The sequence below is a fragment of the Loxodonta africana genome, chromosome 25 (assembly GCF_030014295.1).
Source record: "Loxodonta africana isolate mLoxAfr1 chromosome 25, mLoxAfr1.hap2, whole genome shotgun sequence".
NCBI classification, from domain to species: Eukaryota; Metazoa; Chordata; class Mammalia; order Proboscidea; family Elephantidae; genus Loxodonta; species Loxodonta africana.
The window spans coordinates 31,434,803-31,460,592 of NC_087366.1; the positions used below are offsets into that span (position 1 = coordinate 31,434,803).

Below are 25,790 nucleotides of genomic sequence, written 5' to 3' on the forward strand. Positions count from 1 at the left end.
AAATAACAAGTGTCGGAGGAAAGGATTTCCATGATTAAAAAAAAAAAGAAAATAACAAGTGTCGGAGGGGATGTGGGGAAACTGGAACCTTCATGTGAAACCGTGCAGCTGCTTGTCGAACCTGTTCGTCACTTCCTCAAAAAGTTAAACATAGAATTCACCTATGATCCAGCAATCCCAATTCTAGAAATATGCTCAAAATTATTTTTGGCTTATAGAAAAATTTAAAACTGTCAGAATGTGGGATAAAAATATTTTCATTCCTGTTTTCAGTTGAAAAGCACATGCTTCTCAAAGTCTTTTTCTTCTCCTGTAAATAAGTATAAAAGAACTCTGGAAAGTGGGAACAGACTTAACTCATTTTATACGAAGATTTTCTTTGTTAGCAAGAACAATTTCCCACTTTTAGGAAATTACTTTAGGATGTAATATTTTTAAGAATATTATCATCAAAGTCACTTCCTTTTTTCTTTTTTAACTCCAATCATAAAAGAATTTCGCTGGATTGATGCTTGCATGTGGCGCTAAATCAAACGGAGGGCGTCTCCCCGGAGATGGAAACGCTGTAACTCTCCACGGAACGTGTGATCACAGTCAATGGGTCCAGTGCTTTTCTGGGGTTTTGGACACTCCTGTGCCCACCAGTTCTCACTCCCGGGCATTTTTGCCTCCCGTCCCTCCCCTTTTTGCAAGGCCCCTCCTCTGGATCTCTCAGCCTGTGAGAGCAGGTGGCTCAGCCCAGTGAGTGCTTGATTCCAGAACCATCTGAGGAGAAGAGGAAGGAGGAGGACAGAGGCTGCAGGGCCAGGTGATGCAGCAGCCAAGCGAGCTGCACACTTCACAACCTAGTCTCTGATGGTGGAGACGTGGATGGAAGGAGAGGGATGGAAGAGGACCTGTGGGAGCCCCCTGACCTCCCCAAGGTGTTGACAGTAGAAGGGGACATACCTGGGGTACCCAGGACCACTCCTGTCCCTTGCTTGTCAGTCTCTCTGCATCTTCCAGAGGACCCTGGAGATGGTCACTAGGGCAAACCCAAACCAAGCCAAACCAATTATTCACTTCTGGTGACAGGTCCCGTGATGCTTTTATGAATTTCTTTTATCAGATCTTTCCTCCCTCATTACTCCCCTCACCCCCCCAGAAAAAAAAAAAAAAAAACACTGTAGAGAAGCAAATAGTAATATATTTGACTGTATTTCAAAGTTGCTGACTGTAAACTTTGTTGAAGAAATTGACACCACGTGACGAGGTCAGAATTTTTTTTTTTTTTTTTTTGCCACGCTTCACATTTTAGAACTCCAAATTTCGTTCATGGTATACAAAATTTGTAAAACTTTATTGCAAGCGTGCCTTCGTGTAAAATCAAAGTCTTCACCCCAAAGGTGTGCGTTACCTCGCCCATCTGGCTGTAGTTAGGTGATGGCCCCCAGGGGCTGCATGCGAGCTGTTCCTAGTAAGACTAAAAAATGTCTCCTACAGATTCTTAACTGAAAACTGGAAGGGAAAACAAGGAAAAATCAGTATCATTTAATAGTGGAAATAAAAATCTCAAACTAAAAAACAATCTGCCCAGATTCTCGGACACAGTTTTCCGTAGCCCTGGTGGCTGCTGCCTCTGAACGCAGAGTGAGTGTGGGTGCCCCCTAAGGGACATGGAGGAGGTAAGCAGCTGGGAGGGCAGGGCAGCCTCAGAAGAGCCAGTCTGTGTGAGTTGTTTTGGTTTCTCCTTCATCCCAATTAGCATCCACCCAGAACCCTGGGGGCTTTGCTTCTCGGCTCCCTTCTGCTCTTCCATAGTTACGATCAAAGGTGCCAGCATGGTGTCCTGCCCAGCCCCAAAGACTAGAGCTAGGCCCACCTCCTGCCCTGGTGAGAGTGCCCTCCATGGCCTCCCCACAGGGTTAGCCTGCCCTGGTGAGCGTGTTTAGTGACACAGTGTTTAGTGACAGAGCGTTCACTGCTTTGTGCGCGCTGTCCTCTTCCAGTGCTGGGCAGTGCATTCAGTGAAGACTGCTTTCCCCACTGAGTGGACAGCTGCCTCCCAGTGATGTGCACCCTCCGCCCCAGTCCCGCCCTTGGAGGCACTCAGATTACAGCTGATTATCCCCAACAGGAAGCAAGAAACCAAAGACAAAGGATACATTCTGGCTTGAGTCATTGCTTCGGCACACTGGTCACCTCCAGTCTTTTCCAACTGTTCCTCCTATCCTCTAGTTTCTGTCTGGACCCACCGCGCTCACCCTCCTGGGCCCTCTTGTTACAGGGTGGGAGCCAGCACTGGACACGTGGTCTGATAAGGGCAGAACCTAGCAGCACACGTCTCACTTTGGGCACTCTCCTTCTACTGACGCTCATAAGGTGACAATCTTTTAAAAGGTTATACCCACAGCATTATGTTATCTTGAGATGATACAAGTGACAAAAAAGTCTCCAAAAAAAAAAAATTCCACAACTCCAGATCTTAGTGACACCTAAAAAATATATTCCATTAAGAGTCCCTGGGTGGTGCAAAGAGTTAAGCACTCGACTAATAGCCAAAAGGTTAGTGGTTCAAACCCACACACAGGTGTCTCAGAAAACAGGCCTGTCAATCCGCTTCCGAAAAGGTGACAGCTTTGAAAACCCTATGGAGCACAGTTCTACTCGGCATGCAAGGGGGTGCCATGAGTTGGAATCGACTCAACACCAACTGACAACAGTAACTACAGGGCAACCAATCTAGATTGCGGCAGATCAGGAGATTCGAATAATGACTTCTTCAAGAAGATACAATTGATAGAATAAATATAAAAATGTATCCCGTTGTCCTGGGTCCCTCTCTCTAACCTACTGAAGTAATAGAACCCATCCTGTCCTTTCCTTGCCCTGTTCAGGCTTGCTGGGTGCACACACTGGGAGGACGTGCTCAAGTCTGAAGATAGATGAATTTAGGAAAAGATAACAGAGTCTAGGGAAAGGGCCCATTAAAAAACTAAAATTTCATCTGCCAATTAATGATCTTTTCCTATCACTGCGTTTGCCAAAGCTGTAGCTTTCTTAGTGGAGAGAGGCAGACAGGAGATGCTGACTGATGACAAACAAGCCCTCACGTAGACCCATGCAGAGAGGTTGCAGCAAACCGCTTTGGAGAAAGCAGAACCATACACAAGCCACTGGGGAAATGAAAAGAAATTAAAAGTTGATAACTGCAAGTTAGTTTTTATGAGATAAACTTTCTTTTAGCTTTGTTATGGGCTCCTTGAGAGCTGGGGCCACTTTTTTCCTTGTAGTTCATTTCCAGTGCCATGTTTTCCAAACACACCTACGTGTAATTTACTCTGAGGGCAGTGGTCGACGTGGCCTGCACCTGGTCAAGGCAGTCTAATTCCGCTCTTTACCTGCTGCTGTCAAGTGGATTCCGACTCATGGCAACCCCTTGTGTGTCAGAGGAGAACTGTGCTCCACAGGGTTGTCAATGGCTGGTTTTTCAGAAGTAGATCACCAGGCCTTTCTTCCAAAGTGTCTCTGGGTGGACTTGAACCTCCAACCTTTTAGTTAGCAGCTGAATGTGTTAATCATTTGCACCACCCAGAGCCTCCAGTTTTAGCCTTTAGACTATCTTTTAGGGAACACTACTCCAGGTGCTTTCAGTGCCCGCAGGGTGAAGTGCTCCAACATTTCAGAAGGTGTCTGTGTGGCAGGCAGGGACACTGCTGCCTCCCCACCCTGGGTTCCCTCTGGCTAGGTGTCAGCCCCCTTTGTGCCTTTTTTTGTGCCCTCCACATGCTTAGATCATGGTGCTCTTGAGGGCACAGACCGTAGTCTACATTTTGACAGGTGTCTAGCTCTTGGCACAAGGCCTGGCACAAGGGGTTCACCCTGAGCTGCCAAGGCTGAGAGTGAATAGGCTCCGGAGCCCAGGGCTGAGGTTTGAAGCCGGCTCCACTACTTCCTAGCGGGGTGGCCCATGGCTCTTGAAACATCACTTTCCCCATTTGCAAAGGGGGTGATGACGGCGCTTAGCTCACAGGCTATGCTGAGGATTAAATGAAATAACTGTGTAATGAGACTACAACCAAGACTGATACATAAATGCTCAGTACACATGGATGATTTTTTTTATTATAGTTCAGTTCTAATAAAGATTTGCCAAAAGAATGAATTAGAGAGTGATCGAAAGACTGAAGAGAGACACCAAAAAGGAAGGAGAGCTGCCAGGGTGTACCACTGGGGGAGGGAACAGAAGGGATTGGGCATCGCCCTTCCCTCCTTGTTCCCATCTTGGCCAAGAAGCCCCTCTGCCTGAGGGAGCTGTGGGGCTTCACCCCTTCCCCATCACCTCCGCACTCCCTCGAGCCTTCGGAGGGCCTCCCTCTGCTTACTCTGTCTTCCTCTCCAGACGTGCACAAACTACCAAGTAACTTTAAAAACTCAAACCTGAGAACTTTATCTGTATGTAAACCAGCTAGTGAAGATGAGAATGTACAAACCAAACATCTTATATAAACCACTTCTTGAAAAAAGGCCTAAAAACGGCTATACATCAAAGCATAAATACACTTTACCCTATGAGGCACGGAAAGGTGCGTAAGTTGATTCCAGCAGAGTGCAAGGCTGAGCTGGGTCAGATCCAGGACACTGTGCCAGGATCACGGAGAAAGGGGAAGTGGACCACGTATTCGGGAGGGCTCACGCATGTGTGCACACGCATGCACACGCATGCACACACACGCAGGGAAGGGCACACATACAGTTAAACGTGTGGAGCCCACTGGGTAGCTGGGTGGCTGCTCTTGTTCCAGGACAAGAGTCAGCAGCACCGGCAGAATGCAGGTACTGTACTCTCACTTTCTGCTAATGCTTTATAGAAAAGCTTTAAGTGTTGATTTTGTACCTGGATTAAATAATGAAGTCATAGCAATTTCCTAATAAAGAGAAAAAGTACTTGAGGAAGACAACCCAGGCCACCTTGACTCAGGGTCTTCGCCGAAGGCAGAGCTCTTCCCAGCAGGCCACAGCCATACAGGAAAGGGGCGGGGGCACTTTCCCTGTAATCTACTTTGCTATCTTCCTGGGAACTTCCTTTCTGCTTGTACCCTGGCTACAGAAGGCTATAGCTTTCGTCATCCAAGACTTCTGATGAGTCCTTACCTGATGTAGAGGAATCGAACCACAAACAACGAGCTGTGAGTGGGCTGAGACTTGAGAAAAGAATTGGATCTTGGAATGATAGAGGTATGGTCACTCTGAGCCATTACCTGGGAGGCAGCTGACCTCAGGGACTTTGTCACAATGGTTTCGTAGCTGGGCCTCAGCCTTTGCGGGGTTCAGGAGACACCCTCTACCCCCACCCCCGGTCCATGCAGTTGGGTGTCTAGGAGAGGAAAGCAGGCTGACTGCTCGGAGTCTAGCGCAGGCCAGGATGCCCAGGTGTCCTCCACAAACTGCTTACTGTCCAGGGTGTGTGGCTCACTACCCGGCAAACTTTGGTTTCATTATTGCTGGATCAAATAGCACCTCCTCTGTCTAGGACAGGGACACTGGCACTACAGTTACTGTGCAATATTTGGGGTCAAGAGAGACCGTGAGTTCCTTTCTATAAAGGCTCCAGAAAGAGGGAATACCCTGTGAAGGCATTAAATAAACCAGGGCTCAAATGCACAGCCTTTGGAATGGGCCTGGGTAGCTGTGTACACAGGGTCAGCACGTGCCTGCAGCCTCAGGTCAGCCTGCTTGAGACTCGGTTCCCCTCAGCTAGCTGGCTTACCTGGGCAAGCTGTGTAACCACCCCAAGCTTGCATGTCCCCACCTGTAAACCAGGGATGATGGCAGCACACTGACCTTCCAGGAGTCATTGTGGAGATTAGAGGAGACGTTCAAGGGAAAAGCTCTGCACCAGACTTGCTGCCACTGCTATGCTCTCCTAGCATGATGCCCACCCTGTGGAAAGTGAGTGTGGTGGCACTGCAGGGTGAGGAGGTGAGCAGGGCACCCAGTGCTGTCTTCTCCCCTCCCCCATCTGGGTGCCACAAATTGCTCTCATCCCAATTGCTCCAGGAACTGTGAGGAGATGTTTTCTGGCCTTAAGCGCAGACTGCAGAAGAACAGATGGATCCTAAGGAGCTGCAACTTCTCCTATCCCTCACTAGTAATGGAGTATCTGCCTAACCACAACCCTTCCCGCCCTCACACCTGGTGGCTGGGAGACTCCCTTGCCTGTTGATGTGGAGGTTGGGCTCTCATGGCTAACAGCAGAGCACAGGCTATATACAGGCTACACATGAGGGTTTAGAACCTTCCAATCCCTGTCCATGAGTCTGTGTTCTCCTTGCTGCTTCCACAGCTGCAGAACTAATTCAATTTTGGTGGTCGGGTCTGATCTAATTTAGTCAATAAGCTGGGTGTCTTTGCCCAGAGTGACCCAGACACCAAGATTCTCCTACTTGACTCGCTTCAGCTTTGAAATATGACCCTAACATAACGTTCCACTGACACAGTAAGACACTGTTCAAAACTGAGGCTCTTTGGCGAGCAGAGGATGGGGAAAAGAGACAATGCAAGTCAAAGATGGAGCATGGTAAAGACAGCAGCCTATACAAACAGAAAGTCATTCATTCGGGTTAAATCCTCCTAAGAATTTACCTTACCTGATTCCAAATACAAACACAGTCCTGAGACTACAACCTAAATTGCGTGAGTTTCACCTGCATCGGGTGTGAGTTAACAGAGATTCTCTTTGAAGAAGCTTAGAAGCTTTTGTTGTTGTTTTGTTTTGCATGAGGGTTGGGAAGCTCATTATTCGGTCTTTCTTTTCAGGACCATGTAGGCAGCATCTCAACGGGCCTTCATTCATTACGGTGGCAGGACCTGAGCAGAGAAGGGACCTCTTTGGCTATAGGATGCAGATGGCCACCTGCCTCCTGCCCTCTGCCCAGGGCTGTGCTGGATCCCCTCTCATGAGAACCACCCACTGGTCCTTTCCTGGTCACCAGTAACAGCCAACTATTAAATCAGCCAATTCAAATGCCAACTGGTGGCTGTCAAGCCCAGGGATACTGGATCCAGCTGTATTTTAACTACAGCAATTCTTAAAATCACTATAAATCACATCTATAAGGCCCATTCCCCAAAGATTTTCCCAATTCCCAGTGCTACATGCCCCTTTGCCCTTCTTCTGGGAGGAGAAGAGAAATTCTCCTTAATCAATAACAGGCCTTGTGAGGACTGGAGTGGCTACCACAACCTCCACTAGGTTCCTAGCTGAGCCGCTGTCTTCTCCAATCATTTATCAGAAAACAGGTAGTCACCATTTTAAGAACCCAGCACTAAAGTGGCATAATTACCCTCTAATTACTTGGTAATTCGATGTCACCCACAATACCTTCCCAACTGCCCCTTGTCATGTTAACTTGGAGTGACATACGATACAAGTTAGAAGACACGAGAAAAACCACCACATCAGAAGGCAGGCACAGTGCGGTCTCCAAATGGCACAGGCACCTCAAATATAACTGTACTCATAGAACTACATCATAAATATATGTATTTTTTGGTCAAAACTTAACTGAGCTTCTCTTTTAAACTGCTCAGTGATTCATGATACTAAGCACAGTTAAGAGCATATATACTAGATTATATAACAAGGCATCAAGTCTTAGGAGCCCATATTTTGGTCCCTGACCTTTGAAACAAATTAACATCTTAACAAAGAATCACCATCTAAATAGACTTTTATTTTTATTTCAATTTTTTGGACAGAAAAGAAAATTTATCACCTTTCATTAGAATCTTCCTAAGTGTTGGAAACACATTAAACTCAGAAAGAGTGGACCTTGTAGAAAAGCATAACAAATTAAAAATATATTTCTCCATGTGATAAAAGTGCTTTCAATCCAATTAAAGGACACGGCAAAGGTGTTCTGAAACACAATTTCCAATGTGGCCTACAATCCGTGGCATTGAATTAAAACCAAAGGGCAAGGTTAGCGATCAACAATCTGGAATACAGAAACAATATGGAGTTCAGGAGCATGCTGCCAGCAACACTTAACTGAGTCTGAACAAGGAAAAGCATCCCAAAGCCTGAGTAGAATAGGTTTTGCATTTGTAAAAATGAGGTGGTTACATAAACTTGGGTGGAAGGGGGGCTGTGAAATTCCAGAAATTACTTGTTCCTTGCCTGTGGGGATAATCGGGCCAGGAGACCACTCTGGCCCTGAGGTTCCCACGTAGACACACGTACCTTGGTTCAGAAAGAGACCCTGATCTTTTAGGAAACAAACTGGTGCCCTTATTCTCAGCTGCTTCTCCATAGTCCTTTCAATAGTGCGGGGAGCAAAGCCCTCTGGCTTCATGTCAGATCGAAGCAAGGCTTGCATATACCCACTTTAGGCTTTGCCAATGCCAGCCACACCTTTCTGAGGGGCAGCTTTGAGAAGGGTGTTGGTGCCAGGGTTACTACACATGAAGGGGAAGAAACTAGCCAGCAGCCATCCATAGTGAACGCTTGTTGCTTCAGCGTCGTTGTTGTTCAAAACAAGTAATCCTGCCAATGATAACCTCTGTGACCATGCTCAAGGCCCACAAGGCTCCCTGTGGTCCTTGGGGAAAGTGCCACTCCAAAGCAAATGCCCTCTTTGGCCCCGGTACAGTCACAGAATGGTGATTATGTAAGTTGCCATGACTGTGGTAAGGGAAGGAGACGAGGGAAGGGAAAAGAAGGGTGACGTTTTCCTTTACATGAGATTTTAAGCAACAGTAAGAAAATAACCTGAAGATATATTTAAAAATAAGAAAAAATAGCATCACACTTCACTGCAAGTGATGTTGGCATTTTCCTTTCTCCCCATCACACCAGCCAAGCTGGCTCAGAGATGAGCAGGGATGCCTCACTGATTAATTAGAACGGGCAACTGCAACCCATTCCATCACTTCCTTTTAACGGCATCCAATCTGTTCTTCTTCTGAGAGACCTACTCTAAGCTGGCTGCCACCAGGTAAATGTTCGGAAGCCCTCTGGTCTCTTATACACCTTTGAACAACTTTAAGGATGAAAGTCAAATCTCTGCTGCTTCCCTGTCACCTCTTGACACATCGTGAAATGGAATCATGTTCCAAATTCCTTTACATTTTACAACGCAGGTATTTTCCACCAGAGTGTGCTATAGCTCAGCCTACCCGTGGAGCCATTGCTGGCAAGACACCCTCCCAAGCCAGCTCTGCTGAGATGATGCTCCCTGCCAGGCTTGAATGGGGTCACGCGGGTATCATGCCCTGCTGAACAGACACGACTGACATAGCAATGACTGGCATTCAAGTCCATGTAGAGCGCTGACAATGCGGTGGGGGCAGCTTCACAGAGGACATGCTCTTATTTGAGTGGAAACCAAGACAAGCAGCCACTCCTTCAGGCGAATTACCTGTCCCGCCCACAGAGGCCTCACAGCTTCCCTCTGGCGTCTCTGCTGGGGCGGGTCAGAACAGCAGGCTCTCTCCCTCCTCTCACCTTCCCTTGATTTGGTCCCTCACCGAAGCCCTGAGGTGAGCCCAGGCATCAGTGGGATGGCGAGGTGTCCTCCAAGCCCAGCAGCTCTTTGACCAGTCTCTCCCCAAACTGTGCCCGGCTGTACCTCTTCACGTGGTAGGCGTCAGACATTTTGTACAGGATGTAGGCGTTGTTGATGGCAATGCTGATGGCAAACCAGAACACCTGCTGCCAGGTCTTGTTTGGTTTATGGGAAATGAAATACCTAGAAGGACAGGGAGAATAAGAAAGGTTGGCCCAGGTGACTCACGGGTACCCAGGGGGTTTCACCATGGCCAGCAAAACGCTATGGAATCTCTCCATGCACGGAGGGGGCTCAGGGCACAGCAAGCTGGCTTTGTCACAAGATACAAAAAGTAGAAAATATTTCCTATCAAAAATAAGGTGGGAAAAGGTGGGTCGCTGTGGGAGATACTGAAGTCAGGTGCCAGGTCTCCTGAAGCATGGCTTGCAGCCCTGGAGCCAGCAGGACCCTCCCAGGGTGCTGCTCCCTTCTCAAATGCTGTGTTCTGTTCATGCTTAACGGCTCCCAGCTCCCAATGGCTGTGTTTTCCCTCAGCTCCAGGCCTCCAAGATGGTGCTGCCTCTATCCTGAGTCTACTCTCTTCACCACTCCCACCTCCCGATGTCACAGCCTCGGTGGAGCCTTCCCTGATGCTCTGACATGGAGGCACACCTTAAGTAGCCCAGCTTAGGGCTCACTGGATTATATTTTCGATGCAAATATCAGCACCCTTAATACCAACACATGCTTATTAAATAAATGCACATTTTGTTGTAATAGCCTCATGGGGCTTACAAGGTATTCAATAAAGACATGCTAAATGAATCCCTAAGGAGTGGGGCTACCTCTCACACCTAAGATGAGATTTCCAAAGAGCCGGAAAAAACTAAACCCATTGCAGTGGAGTCGATTCTGACACACAGCAACCCTACAGGACAGAGCAGAACTGCCCCATAGGGTTTCCAAGTAGCAGCTGTTGGATTCAAACTGCTGACCTTTTGGTTAGCAGTGAAACACTTATCCACTGCGACACCAGGGCCCTGCCAAAGAGCCAGATCCTTCTTTTCCCTCCCTGCAATAGAAATGCCCAGAAAAAGTAGGTTACCCTCAAAGAAGGCTGAAGAGTTGTCCCACTTCCTGCCAGGTTCTAAGCCATCAGGCCCAATCCTAGTGACTTAGTAGTCACAGAAATGTTCCGTGGCGATCATTTCTGAGCTCTTGTCATGGGTATCATGGCACTCAGCCAGGTGGCAGCACTGTGGGTACATGCATGTACATATGGCATGTGTGCTGCCTAGGTCACGTGTGTACTCTGCCATGTGTATATTGATGATACCCAACCCACTGTCATCGAGTTGATTCGGACTCATAGCGACCCTACAGAACAGAGTTAGAAATGCCCCATAGAGTTTCCAAGGAGCACACAGAGGATTTGAACTGCTGACCTCTTGGTTAGCAGCCGTAGCACTTAACTACTACGCCACCAGGGTTTCCATATTGATGATAAATAATCTTATTTAAGGGGAATCCATATGAGAAAACCCAAAGTACCCAGTCTTAGAAAATCAAGGACTCTGTAGAAATATGCAGGGCGGATGCTAAGTGGATAAGGCAGAAAGCTGTCTGGGCTAGAAGAACTGGGAAGGCTTTGCAAAGATTCGGATGGAGCTGACTTGATTTGGACACATGGGAGGGAAGGGGATTCTGAGGAGGACAGTGCGGAGTCAGGGACCCTGGACAGAGGCTTCAGAGGTGAGGGAGGTGGACAGGGTGCACAGGGCAGAACCCAGGATGACAGGTCAGGGTTGCATCTCTAGGGCTTTGATATTTCCATCCTACCGATCATCTACCAGTTCATCTCTTCTATGGCGGTGTGACAAGGACCGCTTTTGCAGACTTGAGGTGCTGCACTCACTTACTTGCTGTATTTGTCGTCATATTTGCAGATGTAGCTCAGGTGAGCGGCAAATGCCTCCACGGCCAAGGGGCAGGGGATCTCGCCACTCTTCCTCTTGATGATCACCCCTGCAGGAAAGAGAATGTAAATTCCCTCTCTACTGCCGCCTCCAAAGACCAGCACCCTGGCTGCCCTGACTGACTTAAAATAGCCAGCAGAGGAGGAAGAAGAGGAAGGGAGGTGGAGACCAAGAACAATCAGACGCAGTGACTAAATGCTTCAAAAGAGTTGAGAGAACTATTCAAGTTAGAGGAATGCAAAGGGCGCCTGGCAGAGACACAGGTGGTCCTAGGCAAAGGCAAGCCCAAAGGTGGTGTGTACTCCACCCGCCCTGGGTCATGAGAGTGCAAAACGGGAGACACAGGAATCCCTCTTCCCTCTCATGCAGGCTCCCTGACCCCCCAACCAGGTTCTGAGGAGGACTGGGACGAAGAGAAAATTGAGGCAGAGGTCAGGGAGTATGATGGAGTCATCCCCATTAGGGTGGAGGGTGGACCTGGAAGCTGGGTTGACCAGGAGGCTGCTTTCTCCCTCCCCTAGACTCCTCCCTTCCCCCAGCCCGCTCCAGTCCTCCTGTCAAGCTTCACAGGGCTCCTGGGAGCCTCACACTACACCTGACAGGCTCATGTATTAATCCCCTTTTCCTCCACTAAATACAAATGGGAATGCGTTCCGGGGGCACCGTTAATATCACTGCAAGATGACTCAATCCCACCAACAGGGGGTGGGCAGCAGCGAGGGATCAATCACCCTCAGGGCCTAGCTGCCCAAGCTCAACAGACGGCTCTCCAAGACCTGCCCCAGGCAGCTGGCTCCAGGCTCCAGAGATAACACAGAAGGCCACAGAAGGAGGCACTGATCCTTTTTAAATACAATTTGCATTAAATGTGGCTTGGGATTTACATGCTATTTCCTCTGACCAGCCTTCAATTTTTACTTCCTTCACTAAGAGTCAGAATTGACTGGAGGGCAACAGGTTTCACACCGGTTTTACACCATAAAGTGATTATAAGCACAGTGCCCTTTTTTTTTTTTAGTAAAAAATTTCTATTGTTTGACTTTTTTTCGTGTTTAATAAAATTCTCCAACGTGCTGGCCTGCCCTTCCCCACTGTTTCTCCACCCCAGGGCTCTCACACTTGCACAGGCTGAATAAAAAAAAAAAGGGAAGCCTTAACTTCTTTTTGCTTTTGGTTATTTTCTCTAGAAATAGTGGTATTCCACACTAAAGAAATGCCTGCAGAGCTTGTGAGGGATTCCGATTCCAGGGCCCTACCCAGAGAGCTGGTTCCAGCAGGCCTGGGGTAAGCCTAGCACAGGCTCTTTGAGACTCTCCAGGAGTCAGAGAACCAGACCAGGGGCCTCCTGGACTGATGGTTCTGGACCATTTACTTGCTAAGGACAACCTCCACCTAGAGATCTTCTAACGTGCCTGGTGAACTAGCTAACCCCCATGTTCTCCAGCCTCCCCAGGGAGGGGGCAACCTACAGCCTCCCAGGACAGGCGGCCTCTCTCCAGTCCCCTTCCTGAGCACACCTGTCCCTGGCCCCTATCTCAGCACCCACGCAACCCCCAAAGACAGACCAGGACAATGCCTGTGTGTCACAGTTGGGCCCAGACGCACGAACTCCAGCCCCATCCTAACTCGCCTTACTTCCACCTGGAGCCTCCTCTGGTCTATGACACGCAGTCCAGGTTCCGCTGGCCCACCCTACAGAGAACCCACAATCCCTTTGGGCCGTCTCCCAGAACTCCGGTGCCACGTGCTCTGAGTTGTTACCATCTTCAGAGGCCAAGGATTCACCAGGCCACTCAAGGCTCCTGAAAGTCTGCAAGGAGCTCCTTACCTCTGACTCTTGGAGAGTCTCAGAGAGCCTGTGCTGGGCTTGCCCCAGGCCTGCTGGAACAGTTCTCTGGCTGACGGACTGCCATTGTTCCAAAATGCCTAACCACAGGTAACTGCCTTTAAATCTTATTTTCCCTTCTTTCCTGTCATAATTTTTAATAGTTTGAGAACCTACTGAGCTGCTCAAATCCTGGATCTACATCACCCTCTGTGAGCTCTTCCCCCAATTTATAAACCACATCATCTCCCACCCATGATATTTTAGATCTTAAGACGCAATTCCAGCTGTGAAAGGGGGGCAGCAGTCCTGCAACACCCTCATCTTCAGACTGAGGGCTTTAACAACTGGGAATGCTGACAAGTGGTTACCTGGGCTGTGTGGTCTCTACCTCACTGGGGATGACGCCAACACGTGCACAGCCCCTGGTGGCTCCGTGTGAACTTACGTTCCATCCATGGAACATCTACATTCCATCCTGTCTCTAGGACCCTGCCAAGTGGCATGTGCCTTCATGGCTCAGCAGCAGCCTGTGTCCACCCCTTCTCTGGCTGTGCCACCATCCTGCAAGTTTGAGTCTGAGCGAGTGAGTCAATTCCTGACTCACGTTCACATGCAGGCGTTTGCCTTCTCATCAGTTCTCTGACTCTGTGCCTTAAATAAGTAGAGACCCTGGTGCGGAGGCAACAGACTCAAATGGATTTGAGAAGAAAAAGCAAAGGAGTTTGGCTCTCAGTGGGGCACCCCTCAACATGTGACAGCACTGACTTTCAAAAAGCCTCACACTCTGTGAGAAGGTTTACTGTTCTCAGGATCTAGAGTAAGGGATGGAGGGCAGTTCCTGAAATGCTCCTAACTACTAACGTATTTTCTAAAACTGGAAATTCTGCTTAGCTTCAAGAAGAATACGTATGGTCATAGATGAACAGAATATAAAGCTGAGCAGCAGTTTTCGGAGTACCCAAGGCTTTATTTTAACATCTGGGTGATGTTTAAAATGAGTAGGGAAAGGAAGAATTGTTTGATGAATGGTTCAGGCACAGGGGGTCAACCAGCCCTTGCCATGTAACAAAAAAAAAATTAAACAAGAAAACAGCAGAGGCTCTCCTGATGCCAGGCCCCCAAATAAGTTCTGTGGATTATGCTAGGAGCAAAAACTCACACAGTGAAACAACCAGGTGAATAGTTATATTTCTCTGAGCTTGAGATAGAGGAGGGATTTTTAAAGCATGACAGCAAAGAGAATGATCAATAGATTTGCCTACGTTGAAACGAAAAACCTTTTTGTTAAAAAATACTAACCCATTGCTGTCAACTCAATTCCTACCCATAGCAGTCCTACAGGACAGAGTAGAGCTGCCCCATAGGGTTTCCAAGGAGTGGCTGATGGATTTGAACTGCTGACCTTTTGGTTGGCAGCCAAGGTCTTAACCACCGCACCACCAGGGTCATAATTAAAAACAAAAGGAAAACAAATGCAGAGACAAACTGCAAACAAAAATATGTTGGATTATAGCTTCTTAAAACATCAGACTCTAGCGTTCAGTTTTCAGACACAGAACCTTGACTGTTACTGGGAAAAAAATATTTGAAGCAGGTTAATGAGAAAAACAATAAATACCCCAAAAGCAAAAAATGGAAAAAAAAAACCAAAATTGGCCAATAAACGTATTCATATTTATTAGCTAATAAAGACACTGAACTTCACAATGGGCGTAACGATTTTATTATTTTTTTCACATTTTCACCTGTCAGACTGACAAATTTACCAAAAAAAAAAAAGAATAAATAAAAGGTAACGGTGTTCAAAAAGCTAGAAGAAAATTGGTTCGTTACCTACTGCAATGATAACAAAAAAAAAAAAAACCCATTGACCTTGAATTGATTCCAACTCATGGCCACCCCATGTGTTACAGAGTAGAACTGAGCTCCACAGGGTTTTCTTGGCAATAATTGTACAGCAGTGGATCACCGGGTGGATGTGAACAGCCAACTTTTAGGCTAATAGTCAAGTAAAAACTGTTTGCACCACCCAGGGGCATTGAAAATGTTCATACCCTCTGAACCAGAAATTCCACTACTAGATACCTACCTTGACGAGATGATCAAAGATGTACCAGGAGTTATGTATGAAGATGTTCACTATATCATTAGTCAAAATAGTGCAAAAACTGCTCATCAATATGGGGAGTGGATAAAGAAATTCTGGTACATCTAAAAGAATGGAGTATGAGTTGTTTTTGTTTTTTGTTCTAAATCATATTTTCGAAGTAGACTGAAAGGAAAACCATATCCCTTCATTAAAAAAAAAAAAGAAACAAACCCTAGGATTTTGACCTGGAGAAAGGACTACCAGTGGGGAGGAGTGGCTGACCCCCAGCCTCAATACTCTACACCGTTACATCTCCCCTTCCCCAGGTGAGATTCCCCTGGCGAAAGTCTTGCTGCCATCACCGGGCTCTCTGCTTACCGTGTAGTCCACATAGCTCCTCCTGGCCGGGGAGTGCTTTCTAAAGCCCTGTCCATGGAATGGTTGCTGGGGTGGGACACAAGGGAAAGGGTCCTCAAAGGAAGGAGCTGCATGCAGAATGCCTCACTATCAATGGGGAGCAGTGCTGTGTGTCATAGTCCTTGAGGTTTTCAAAGGAGTCTAGGATTTGGAATTTTTGGACTTAGATACTTAAGAGTACCTGGGAAACGAAAACCGTAACCATATTAAAAACAAATGGACACTAAATTTCAGCATATTAATAAGATATCCTTGTATGTTCCTTGATTTAAAGGTTAGGGTGACCTTTTAAGATTTGCATGCTGAATCATACACTCACTCTTCCCAGCCTTCCTGGTGCATCTCTTCTCTTCATTATCTCATCTCACAGCCCAGAGAGATGCCATGTCCTGCTATGGGACTCCTTTCCAGAGCCATTGCTGAAAACCAACGTGTGGGAAGCAGCTCCTGCCCTCCTCCATTCTCAAACATCTTCCCGAGAAAAGCCTTTTTTTCTGTACTTGGGTCCTAAGTTCTAGAGCTGAAGTCCAATTCCAAATGCCTCCTTCTGCTCACAGTGCCGATGCCAAACCTGTCCTTGCCTCACCCTTACCCTCGCACTCACAAGCGCGGCTGTCTTTGCCCCTCTAAGCCTCAATGGGGAAATGAGACTCAAAAGCTTGATTGCAATCCCTGCTAAAATTTAGGTTTATTCTCAATGCTATTTAGGTGGGGAGTAAAAGATGGGGATAAATGAACAACATAATTAAACTCATTGTGGGTGCACGTGCATGTGTGGGTGCACCTGCGTGCGTGTGTGTGCGTGCACGTGTGCACACACACAACATTGAGTTCCTTGGCAGTCTTCCTTCGAAAATGAAGAAATATATCTTACCATAAAAGCACACAAGGGGTTGTGCAACTACACTACGCAACTGTTAATCTTTTGTACAGTGCCCTTCTGCCATTTCAGTTTCCTTCTCAGCAGTTTAATAGTGTTTTTGCTGTAGGACACTTTAAATATAACAAATTACTTGCTGAATGAATCCCTCTGTAACGAACGGATTTTAAATTGCCAAAAAGAAAATCAATGAAGAAATGAACTGAACACCTAGAAAACCAATTTATAAGGAAGACATTGAAAGATAAGAGTGGCTGATTTTTTTCCCTCCTGTCAGGAGAGATTTTTCACAGAATTCTGGAGGAAAAAGTGATCACGTAAGTGCCATTCAAATGTACCCAATTATTACACTGCCCGTAGAGCACAGGAACAGGAGACTTCTCAGTCACCTGCACATGCCACCACCATTGCTCCTTTGATGGCCCATGAGGAAGGGAGAGCTCACTGCTTTGCCAGGAAGCACTTCACCGCCAACCCCTCTACTTCAGGGTTAGAAGAGCAGCAGGACCCAGCACAGTCATAGACAGTGGTGAACAACAGGATTAGCCTAACAACAGGGCCACCCAGCTAAGTAAGAATTCACATTTGCTCCATCAGATATCTTGCTCACGCCTACCCAGGCCCCCACTGATACACACGCCAGATCTCCATCCCCCACCCCACCAGTACCTTGCTGGACCGGGGAGTAGGCATTGGTCAGGAAGCGGAAGTGTCCCTTGTTGTACCAGCAGATCAGAGACATGTTCCCCTTCATCTTGATTCGGTACTGTCCCCGGGACTGGGGGGTGGCTGGGTTTGCCAGCATGGACAGAGGCAGGCCTGTGCAGTCACTTTTCCTGGAGCTGAGCAGGCCACAGCAGTAAATCTCTGGTGGGGAGAGAAACACAGAGTCCCAAACATACCTACCTCTGGGGCAGCGACTGCTTCCTGGCGTTCGGGGGGAAAGGACAGTGACTACCTGGTCTGAGAGACTCGCTAGAAGTGCCTCTAGAAAAGACTTGTAAAGTTTGAAGACTTTTATCCCTCTGCTTTTTCCCGTGGTGCTTCTATAAGAACATATATTTAAGCTTATATGTAGGACTCTAAATAATGTAATTGGGGCCCTGGTGAAACAGTGGTTAAGAGCTTGGCTGCTAACCAAAAGGTTGGTAGTTCAAATCCACCTGCTGCTCACCGGAAACCCTATGGGGCAGTTCTACTACTCTGTCCTATAGGGTCACTATGAGTTGGAATCAACTTGACGCTAGTGGGTTTGATTCTGGTTTTGTTGAAGTAATGAATCAGTAATAACAGTAGCAATCTTTTTGAGAGCACTCACTATGTGCCATGCACAGTGCTAAGCACGTACACATCCTATCTCACCCCACCTCCCTCTCAAAAGTTCAGTACTCAGTGGGTTATCGTCTCAAACAAGGGGAACGGAGGCTCAGCAAGTACTGCTCAGGCTCACGCAACTGGGAGAAGAAGGGTGTTAAACTTAGGTCTGTCTGACTCCTAAGCCTGAGTTATGCCATCCTAAAAATGACACAGGAAACATCAACAGAAGATGGAAGGAATATGTAGAGTTACTGTATCAAAAAGAACTGGTTGGCATTCAACCATTTCAATCAAGAACTAATGGTGCTGAAAGAAGCCCAAGCTGCACAGAAGGCACTGGAGAAAAACAAGCCTCCAGGAATTAAAAAACACCAATTGAGACGTTTCAACAAACAGATGCAGTGCTGGAGGTGCTCACTTGTCTATGCCAAGAAATTTGGAAGACAGCTACCTGGCCAATTGACTGGAAAAGAGTCCTATCTGTGCCATTTCAAAGAAAGGTGATACCAACAGAATGCATAAATTATCAAAGAATACCATTAATGTCACATGCAAATAAAATTTTGCTGAAGATCATTCAAAAGCGGTTGCAGTAGTACATCAACAGGGAACTGCCGGAAATTCAAGCCACATTCACAATAGGACATGGAACCAGGGTTATCATTGCTGATGTCAGATGGATCTTGGCTGAGAGCAGAGAATACCAGAAAGATGTTTACCTGTGTTTTACTGTCTACACAAAGGCATTCGACTTTGTGGATCATAACAAATTATGGATAACATTGCCTGGAATGGGAATTCCAGGACATGTGGAACCTGTAAGTAGACCAAAAAGCAGTTGTTTGAAAAAAACAAGGGGATACTACATGGCTTAAAACCAGAAAAAGTGTGTGTCAGGGTTGTATCCTTTCACTATACTTATTCAATCTGTATGCTGAGCAAATAATCTGAGAAGGTGGACTATATTAAGAAGAATGGGGTATCAGGAAGACTCATTAACAACCTGCATTATGCAGATGACACAACCTTGCTTGCCTGAAAGTGAAGAGGACTTGAAGCACTTACTGATGAAGATCAAAGACTACAGCCTTCACTATGGATTACACATCAACATAAAGAAAAAAAACCTCACAACTGGACCAATGAGCAACATCATGATAAACTGAGAAAAGACTGAAGTTGTCAAAGATTTCATTTTACTTGCATCTACAATCAATGTTCACGAAAGCAGCAGTCAAGGAATCAGACAACATATTGCATTGGGCAAATCTGCTGCAAAAGACCTCTTTAAAAGTGTTAAAAAGCAAAGCTGTCATTTTGAGGACTAAGGTGTGCCTGACCCAAGCCATGGAATTTTCAATTGCCTCAAATGCACGTGAAAGCTGGACAATGAATAAAGAGGAATGAAGAAGAATTGATGCCTCTGAATTATGGTGTTGGCGAAGAATATTGAATATACCACGGACTGCCAGAAGAATGAACACATCTGTCTTGGAAGAAGTACAGCTAGAATGCTCCTTAGAAGCGAGGATGATGAGACCTTGTCTCACATACTTTGGACATGGTATCAGGAGGGACCAGTCCCTGGAGAAGAACATCATGCTTGGCAAAGCAGAGGGACAGTGAAAGACAATAAGACCCTCAAAGAGATGGACTGACACAGTGGCTCTAACAATGGGACCAAACATAACAATGATTATGAGGATGGCACAGAACTGGGCAGTGTTTCATTCTGTTGTACACAGGGCCGGTATGAGGTGGAATTAACTCTATGACACCTAACAACAACAACGTTACCAAGACCTTACTGACCACGAGACTGTAGAAGAGTGTGGGAGCGTGCTCCCCATCTCTTTGGGAAGAGAAGGAAAGAATCACCAATTATGGACCAAGCTAAGTGTTCTGCCTGTGACTATGAAGGTCAGTGTGAGGGTGGACAGAAAAGGCTTCATGAAGAAGGCACCTGAGTTCAGCATTCCAGACTGCAGATTCAATGTGGGGCGGGGCGGGGGGGGATTGTAAGCAGAGCAGTGTGAACAAAATCCTATTTTTCTGTAAATCTAAAACTGTTCTAAAAAATAAAGTTCATTTAAAAAACAAAAAGCCCACCAAAACCTCTTTAAATTCCAACCCAGGTTCTCCCTCCTCATGAACCCTCCCCACTCAGTCCATACCACAGGCACGGCCATAGGGAGCAGTGGGAGAGGTCAGCGTTTCCTTCCCCCCACCATATCCCGCCTCCTCAGTGTGAATACCTGGAGGATGGATCAGTGAGGCAGCGTGTCTGACCCAAGACCCTGGGAAATAACCTCATTCTTTATTGTCTCCTAGCTCACTGAAGACTGACATGGCCTCATCAGTAACTTGAATGTATTTCACATTTCATCTGTATACTTTCCTCATCGTTGCATCTCTATCCCAAGCTTGAAGAAAGAAATATGATGCATTGCTTTTCTGTTCAATATTTCTTTAACCCTGAGCCACCCTGGACATCCATCCTCCTCAGCAGCTGTGAGTGTGGGGCACTGGCCGGGGGCGGGGGGGCGGGGGTCAGGGGAGGGAATGAGCCTCCCTAGAAATGCAGAGGACCTTCTGCTGCGCACGGGGCAATGGTTCCAATACCACCTCCATTCCTAGCAGTCTGACAGGATTACCCAGTAACTACTCATGTCTTAGTTTTAAAATGAAGAATGTTTTTAAAACAGGGGTGGAGGATGATATGAACCAGGATATGGATTTTTTAATTACATATGTGGGATTCATAAAAGGAAAATCCCTGCAGCACTCTTTGTTTTTATGAATCTATCTTTTTATGAAAATAGGGATTACTGTAGGAATTCCCTTAAGTGGTCTTCGTGTGCCCTAGGAGGAACAAGACCCTTGGCTCCGCCTCCTCTTTTCAACCCTGGCTGCACACTGGAATCCCCACAGGGGCTTTAAAGAGTGTACCTGTATGATGGGGGTGTCACCACCGCAGACCAGTGAAATCAGAAAATCTGGGGGTAAGCTAAGCAATAGTCTGTAATTCTAAACACTGCCATAGATGAGCAGAGTGGCTGTGTTTCTCCAGAGTGGACTTGATACGAATCCCCAGGTCGGGGCACAGTGAGGGCAATGCAGCTTGCTGTGGACTCCCTGACCGGCTCCAGATTCTTTTCTACAGCCCTATTCCTGCCCAAGCTGTGGATAGTTTTGCCCCATCTTTGCAAAAATGTAGGTCCCTGGGTGGCGCAAACGGTTTGCACTCGATGATTAACCAAAAGGTTGACGGTTTGAAGCCACCTCGTGGCACTGCAGAAGGGTGGCCTGGTGATGTACTTCCATAAAGATTTGTTGTTATTAGTTGCTGTCAAATTGACTCGGACTTGTGGTGACCCCATGTGTGCAGAGTAGATGCTCCATACGGTTTTCAAGGCTGTGGCCTTTCTGAAGCAGACTGCCAGGCAAGAAAACCCTATAGAGCAGTTCTATTCTGTAACACATAAGGTCACCATGAGTTGTAATTGACTCAACAGCAATGGGTTTGGTTTGCTTTTGGTTTTGCAACAAACCAAGCATCTTTGTACTGTGGGAACTAATGCCCTTCTGAGCCTACTGTGTTGTTCCCTGCATTAATCTACATGATTCTTGGCAGAAAACAGATGCTGCTCTGCCACCTGGGAATGGGCCACATGATAGCTTGGGGGTAAGTTCAGGCGATTCCCTGAGAGCTTAATAGGAACTATGCCTTGGGAGAACTCCTTTGATGGGTACAGCTGTGCAACAAAGAAACACAAGGAAACATGCCCCTAAAGCCTGGGCAGAGCTTTGTGCCAACAAGTCACCCAGTCCGTGAGCCAATGCCTGTGTACCTTCAGGCTACAGTGCCAAAGGACCCAGGTCCTAGAAGGCACTGGGAGGAGCCCTGTTCCCACCACCCCTCCACTCAACAAACCTTGCTTTTCAAACTCTTCAAACAGGGTCAGGCTGGTGATGCTGGGCCCCGTGAAGATGATGTAGTTCTTGCCTGCTGCATTGCGGCAGAGGCTCTTGGCCACCAGGCTATGGAGTTGGGGCTTATTCTTCAGAGCATCCAGTCCATCAGGGCCCCCGCCTTCCTTCAGGTGGACGTAAATCTTTAACAGAAACACACAGGTATCAGTGCACTCAGCAGCAGAAGCTGGGAGCATTGAAAGATCCAGGCAGCATGGCTCCCTTCATTACATTAGGAACTCACGGGAAAGCCACCCACTCCTTGGGCCACCGGTTCTGTGGCCCTTACCACCCCCATTATCTACTCCATGCCCCCCCACCCCCCTGCTGCCCCCAAGAGGCCCGAAGTCATCACCAAGCCCAGCCTCAGCCCTGGAAGCTGGTGACTGAGCCTAAGCCTTTTGAGTTTATAAAGACCAAGGAAAATGATAACTAGCTAACAAGAAATGAACCTTGGTCAACACAGACACAGTTCCAGTTCTGAAACACGGGAGTGATTTGCATTTACAATTAATAAAATTAAAGGCTACTTTACCTATTAGGAATAAACTTACCATGCATTCTACATTTGAACACTACTTTTTTAATTTAAAAGTACATCCATAATTATTTTCCCACTGCTTTTTATAATAACAAAATGCAGCAAACAGGTATTATTTACCTCTTATTGCAGAAGGGGAAACAGGGTAAGGAGTTTAAAAACTTGTCCGATGGTGATGGCTGCACAACATTGTGAATGATAATTAATTCCACTGATTTGTACACTTAAAATGGTTTAAATGGAAAATTTTACGCATATATACATATTTTACCACAATTAGGGGAAAAAAAAATCTGCCTGGGGTCACAGGTCCAAAATGAGCATGTGCTAGAATTATTCATCAATTTTAAAACTCCTTGCCCCATGCTTTTTCCATTAGCATCATCGAAGCAGCAAACATAGGAAATGTGAATGGGTTCAAGTAGAGTTTGGTCTGCTCTGTGGTTAACTAAGCCAAGAAGAATTAATCATACGGGCATTGACTAATAACTCTCCTTTGGAGAAAATAGTTCATGGAATTTTGGGGGGAGCCTTTGCCGGCAACAGTTCACAAGCTGGTAGTGTGTACCCGTGGTTGTCACTGCACGAGGACCCCAGCTGACATTTGGTGGGCAATAACGCTAACCCTAGCTGTCCTGCAATGTACAGGGCAGTATTGCCAAGTAAAGGGGTGCCCCTGCTGAATGCTAGTGTGCTGCCTTGCTGAGAAATGCCTGCTGAGTGAGCTGTGGGGGCCCAGCATGGCTACTTCAGTGTACGTCATAGTAAAATGCAGGCTTTGCACTGGCTCTGCCCCGTTCAGTCATGGCCAACAAAACAAAATTCAAACATACCTGAATTTTTTAAAAATATGGATGAAGGGGAACAATCAGTGGAACAGGAAAAATTACAAGTCAAAGCCCTTCTAGAAACTTAATCTCCTCCTTAGAAAACAAAGACAGCGTGAAACTGCAGAGCAACCAAATCTCTTGACTGGCAGAGTCAGACACAATGGTGGCCTGCTCAAAGGCTGGGCCACTTTGAACATGTGCCGCTCCTGACAGTCCTGTCAATAATCCAATCTCCCACATCAGGCTCCTGAAAGGGCTCACTATGCCTCTTAGGAGTCTCCCATTCCAGGGCTTCAACCTGTAATTTTTCCTGTTCTGCTTATCATTTCACTTTACCCATATTTTAAAAACTCAAGTCTGTTCTGATTTACTTCCATGACCATGACAGAACTGCCTTGAGCCAGTTCAAAGCCCTGGTAAAATGATTTCGGTGAGCACTTGCAAAATACAGATGTCTTCACTCAGGCCTGATGTTCTCAAGGAAATGAGAAGCAAGCACGTCATGGTCTCACTTTAAAAGCAGCTCACCTTTGAGGGTCAGTCCCAGCCCAGACACTCCTGAGGCAGCCTCAGGAGCTCCCCTGTGTTGCAGCATGGCAGGCTGTTTGATAATGCTGGCCAAAGCCAAACAGACTTCGTAGACTAATTGTGCATCTCTGTTTTCTCATCGTGGGGTCTCTATGTCTTCACAAGCAAGACCTCAACGCCCATAAGGAATCTCTTTTATAGAGTTTAAAAATGAGATTGAGGACAATTGTCACTGCCACATATCACATGTGATTCTGGCTGAGCAAGGCCATGTTCTCAGAACCCATTTCTCCTTCAGGAAAGCCCAATTCTTATGGCCACTCCTTTAAGTCTCAGCACCAATGGCCAGTTCTGACTCCCATCCTCCTCTCCACAGATAGTCCTCATAAAAGACACACTGGGCACTCTACATCCGGGCATTTAGCTTTGGGACAGGTAGTTTTGTCCCATGTGTCACCCAAAAGGAAATCCCCCAACCAAACCCAGGTTGTCACTAGTGAATAGGAAGGGTGGTGCTGGAACCTCTCAACCTTGATGAGACCCCTCATGATTGACGAAGACTTCCCTTGCAGACAGGGGCTATAACTGGCACACTCAGCCGGATATAAGTAAAATTTGATAGGACTACATGCAAAATCCTGCAATCAAGCTAAAAAATTTAACTGCATCTAGTACAGGATGCAAGAAATGTGACTTAGCAAGAATACCTTTTGAAAAACAAAGCATAACAAAACAAAACTTGAGCTGGACGACTCTGAGTCATTGGACACTGCAAGTGACCAAGAAAGTAATGTGCTCCTCGTCTGCACTAACAATGAGGGAGGCAACAGTCTTATTCTATACTTTAAAAGGCATAAAGAAAATGTAGTTCATCAGAGAAGGGTTGTGAGTGGGAGGTGCAAGGGGTGATGCTAAACCTGAAGAGAGGATACATGGAAGGAATCCAAGAACTCCTTCCTTTAGCTAGAGAGCCGTCTGTGGAATAAACATTAAATTCACTTTAGGCTGAACCAGGGTGAACGTATACAAAAGGTAAGAATGTGTACAAATGGTATTCTGCTCTACATCAAAGAGTCCTTCTCACACTTAATGCTTTCCAGAAACTGAGTGGACTGCCTCAGAGAGGTTCCAGAACAAACCAAACGACCATTTAAAGGAAGGCCTAAACACCAAATTCGGTCAGGGCTGGACAGTTCTTGAGGCCCCTCTCAACTCTGAGATTTTGAGATTTCCTTCACATTCTTCAGGATTTATCTGGGTCTGTGCTTTGTTTCTGCCTTACAGATGAGGCTTTAGATGACAGACCTAACAACTCAGTGGCAGAGAGAAGTGTAGATAAAAACACACGCCAAGTTTCAGACCCTCTAATAAAACTGTACATGACACTTATCTCTCTTCCTGATGAAACTGCAGCCCTCAACTTGTGAGAAAAGAAGAAACGGAGTGAACAGATCTGAGTCAGACCATCTCCATGTGATTTCCCTTGGACAAGGTCAGGGATGAAGACATGCACATCAGAACCATTAGCACCTGGATATAGTGACATCTTGAGAGTCACAAAGCAAAGTGGCTGACACTCCCAGGGACACTAGCACTCAGGCGGAAGTGGTGGAGGAGGAGCTCACAAAGAAGGCAAAAAGTAATGGCCAGCGAGGTAGTAAGAAAATCAGAAGAGAGAATTGTCAAGAACTCGGAATGATCAAGAAGATCCAATAACCCGGAGAATGTTGGTGATTTCTGCAAGACCATATAACTTGAGGCAGACCTGGGAAAAAAGTTCTCTCAGTTCCTAATTGATACCATTATTTAAAATCTACTGTTGTTTTAAGTTGCCATCAAGACGATTCCAACTTGAGCAAAGTAGGACCGGTCCATAGGGTTT

At 46.6% G+C, this 25,790-nt stretch overlaps 1 protein-coding gene across 1 annotated transcript in view; it reads right to left on the minus strand.

Moving 5' to 3' along the window:
• Positions 1-1,264: 1,264 nt before the first annotated feature.
• The window catches only part of PGBD5 (piggyBac transposable element derived 5), a 145,587-nt gene continuing 121,061 nt past the window's right edge, over positions 1,265-25,790 (minus strand). The window contains exons 4-7 of the mRNA XM_003410891.4: positions 21,972-22,152; positions 17,390-17,587; positions 11,450-11,555; positions 1,265-9,731 (exon numbers count right to left, since the gene is read on the minus strand). Of these exons, the coding sequence (XP_003410939.1) occupies positions 9,536-9,731; positions 11,450-11,555; positions 17,390-17,587; positions 21,972-22,152 (681 nt within the window). The 3' untranslated portion in view covers positions 1,265-9,535. The remainder of the gene's footprint in view (positions 9,732-11,449; positions 11,556-17,389; positions 17,588-21,971; positions 22,153-25,790) is intronic.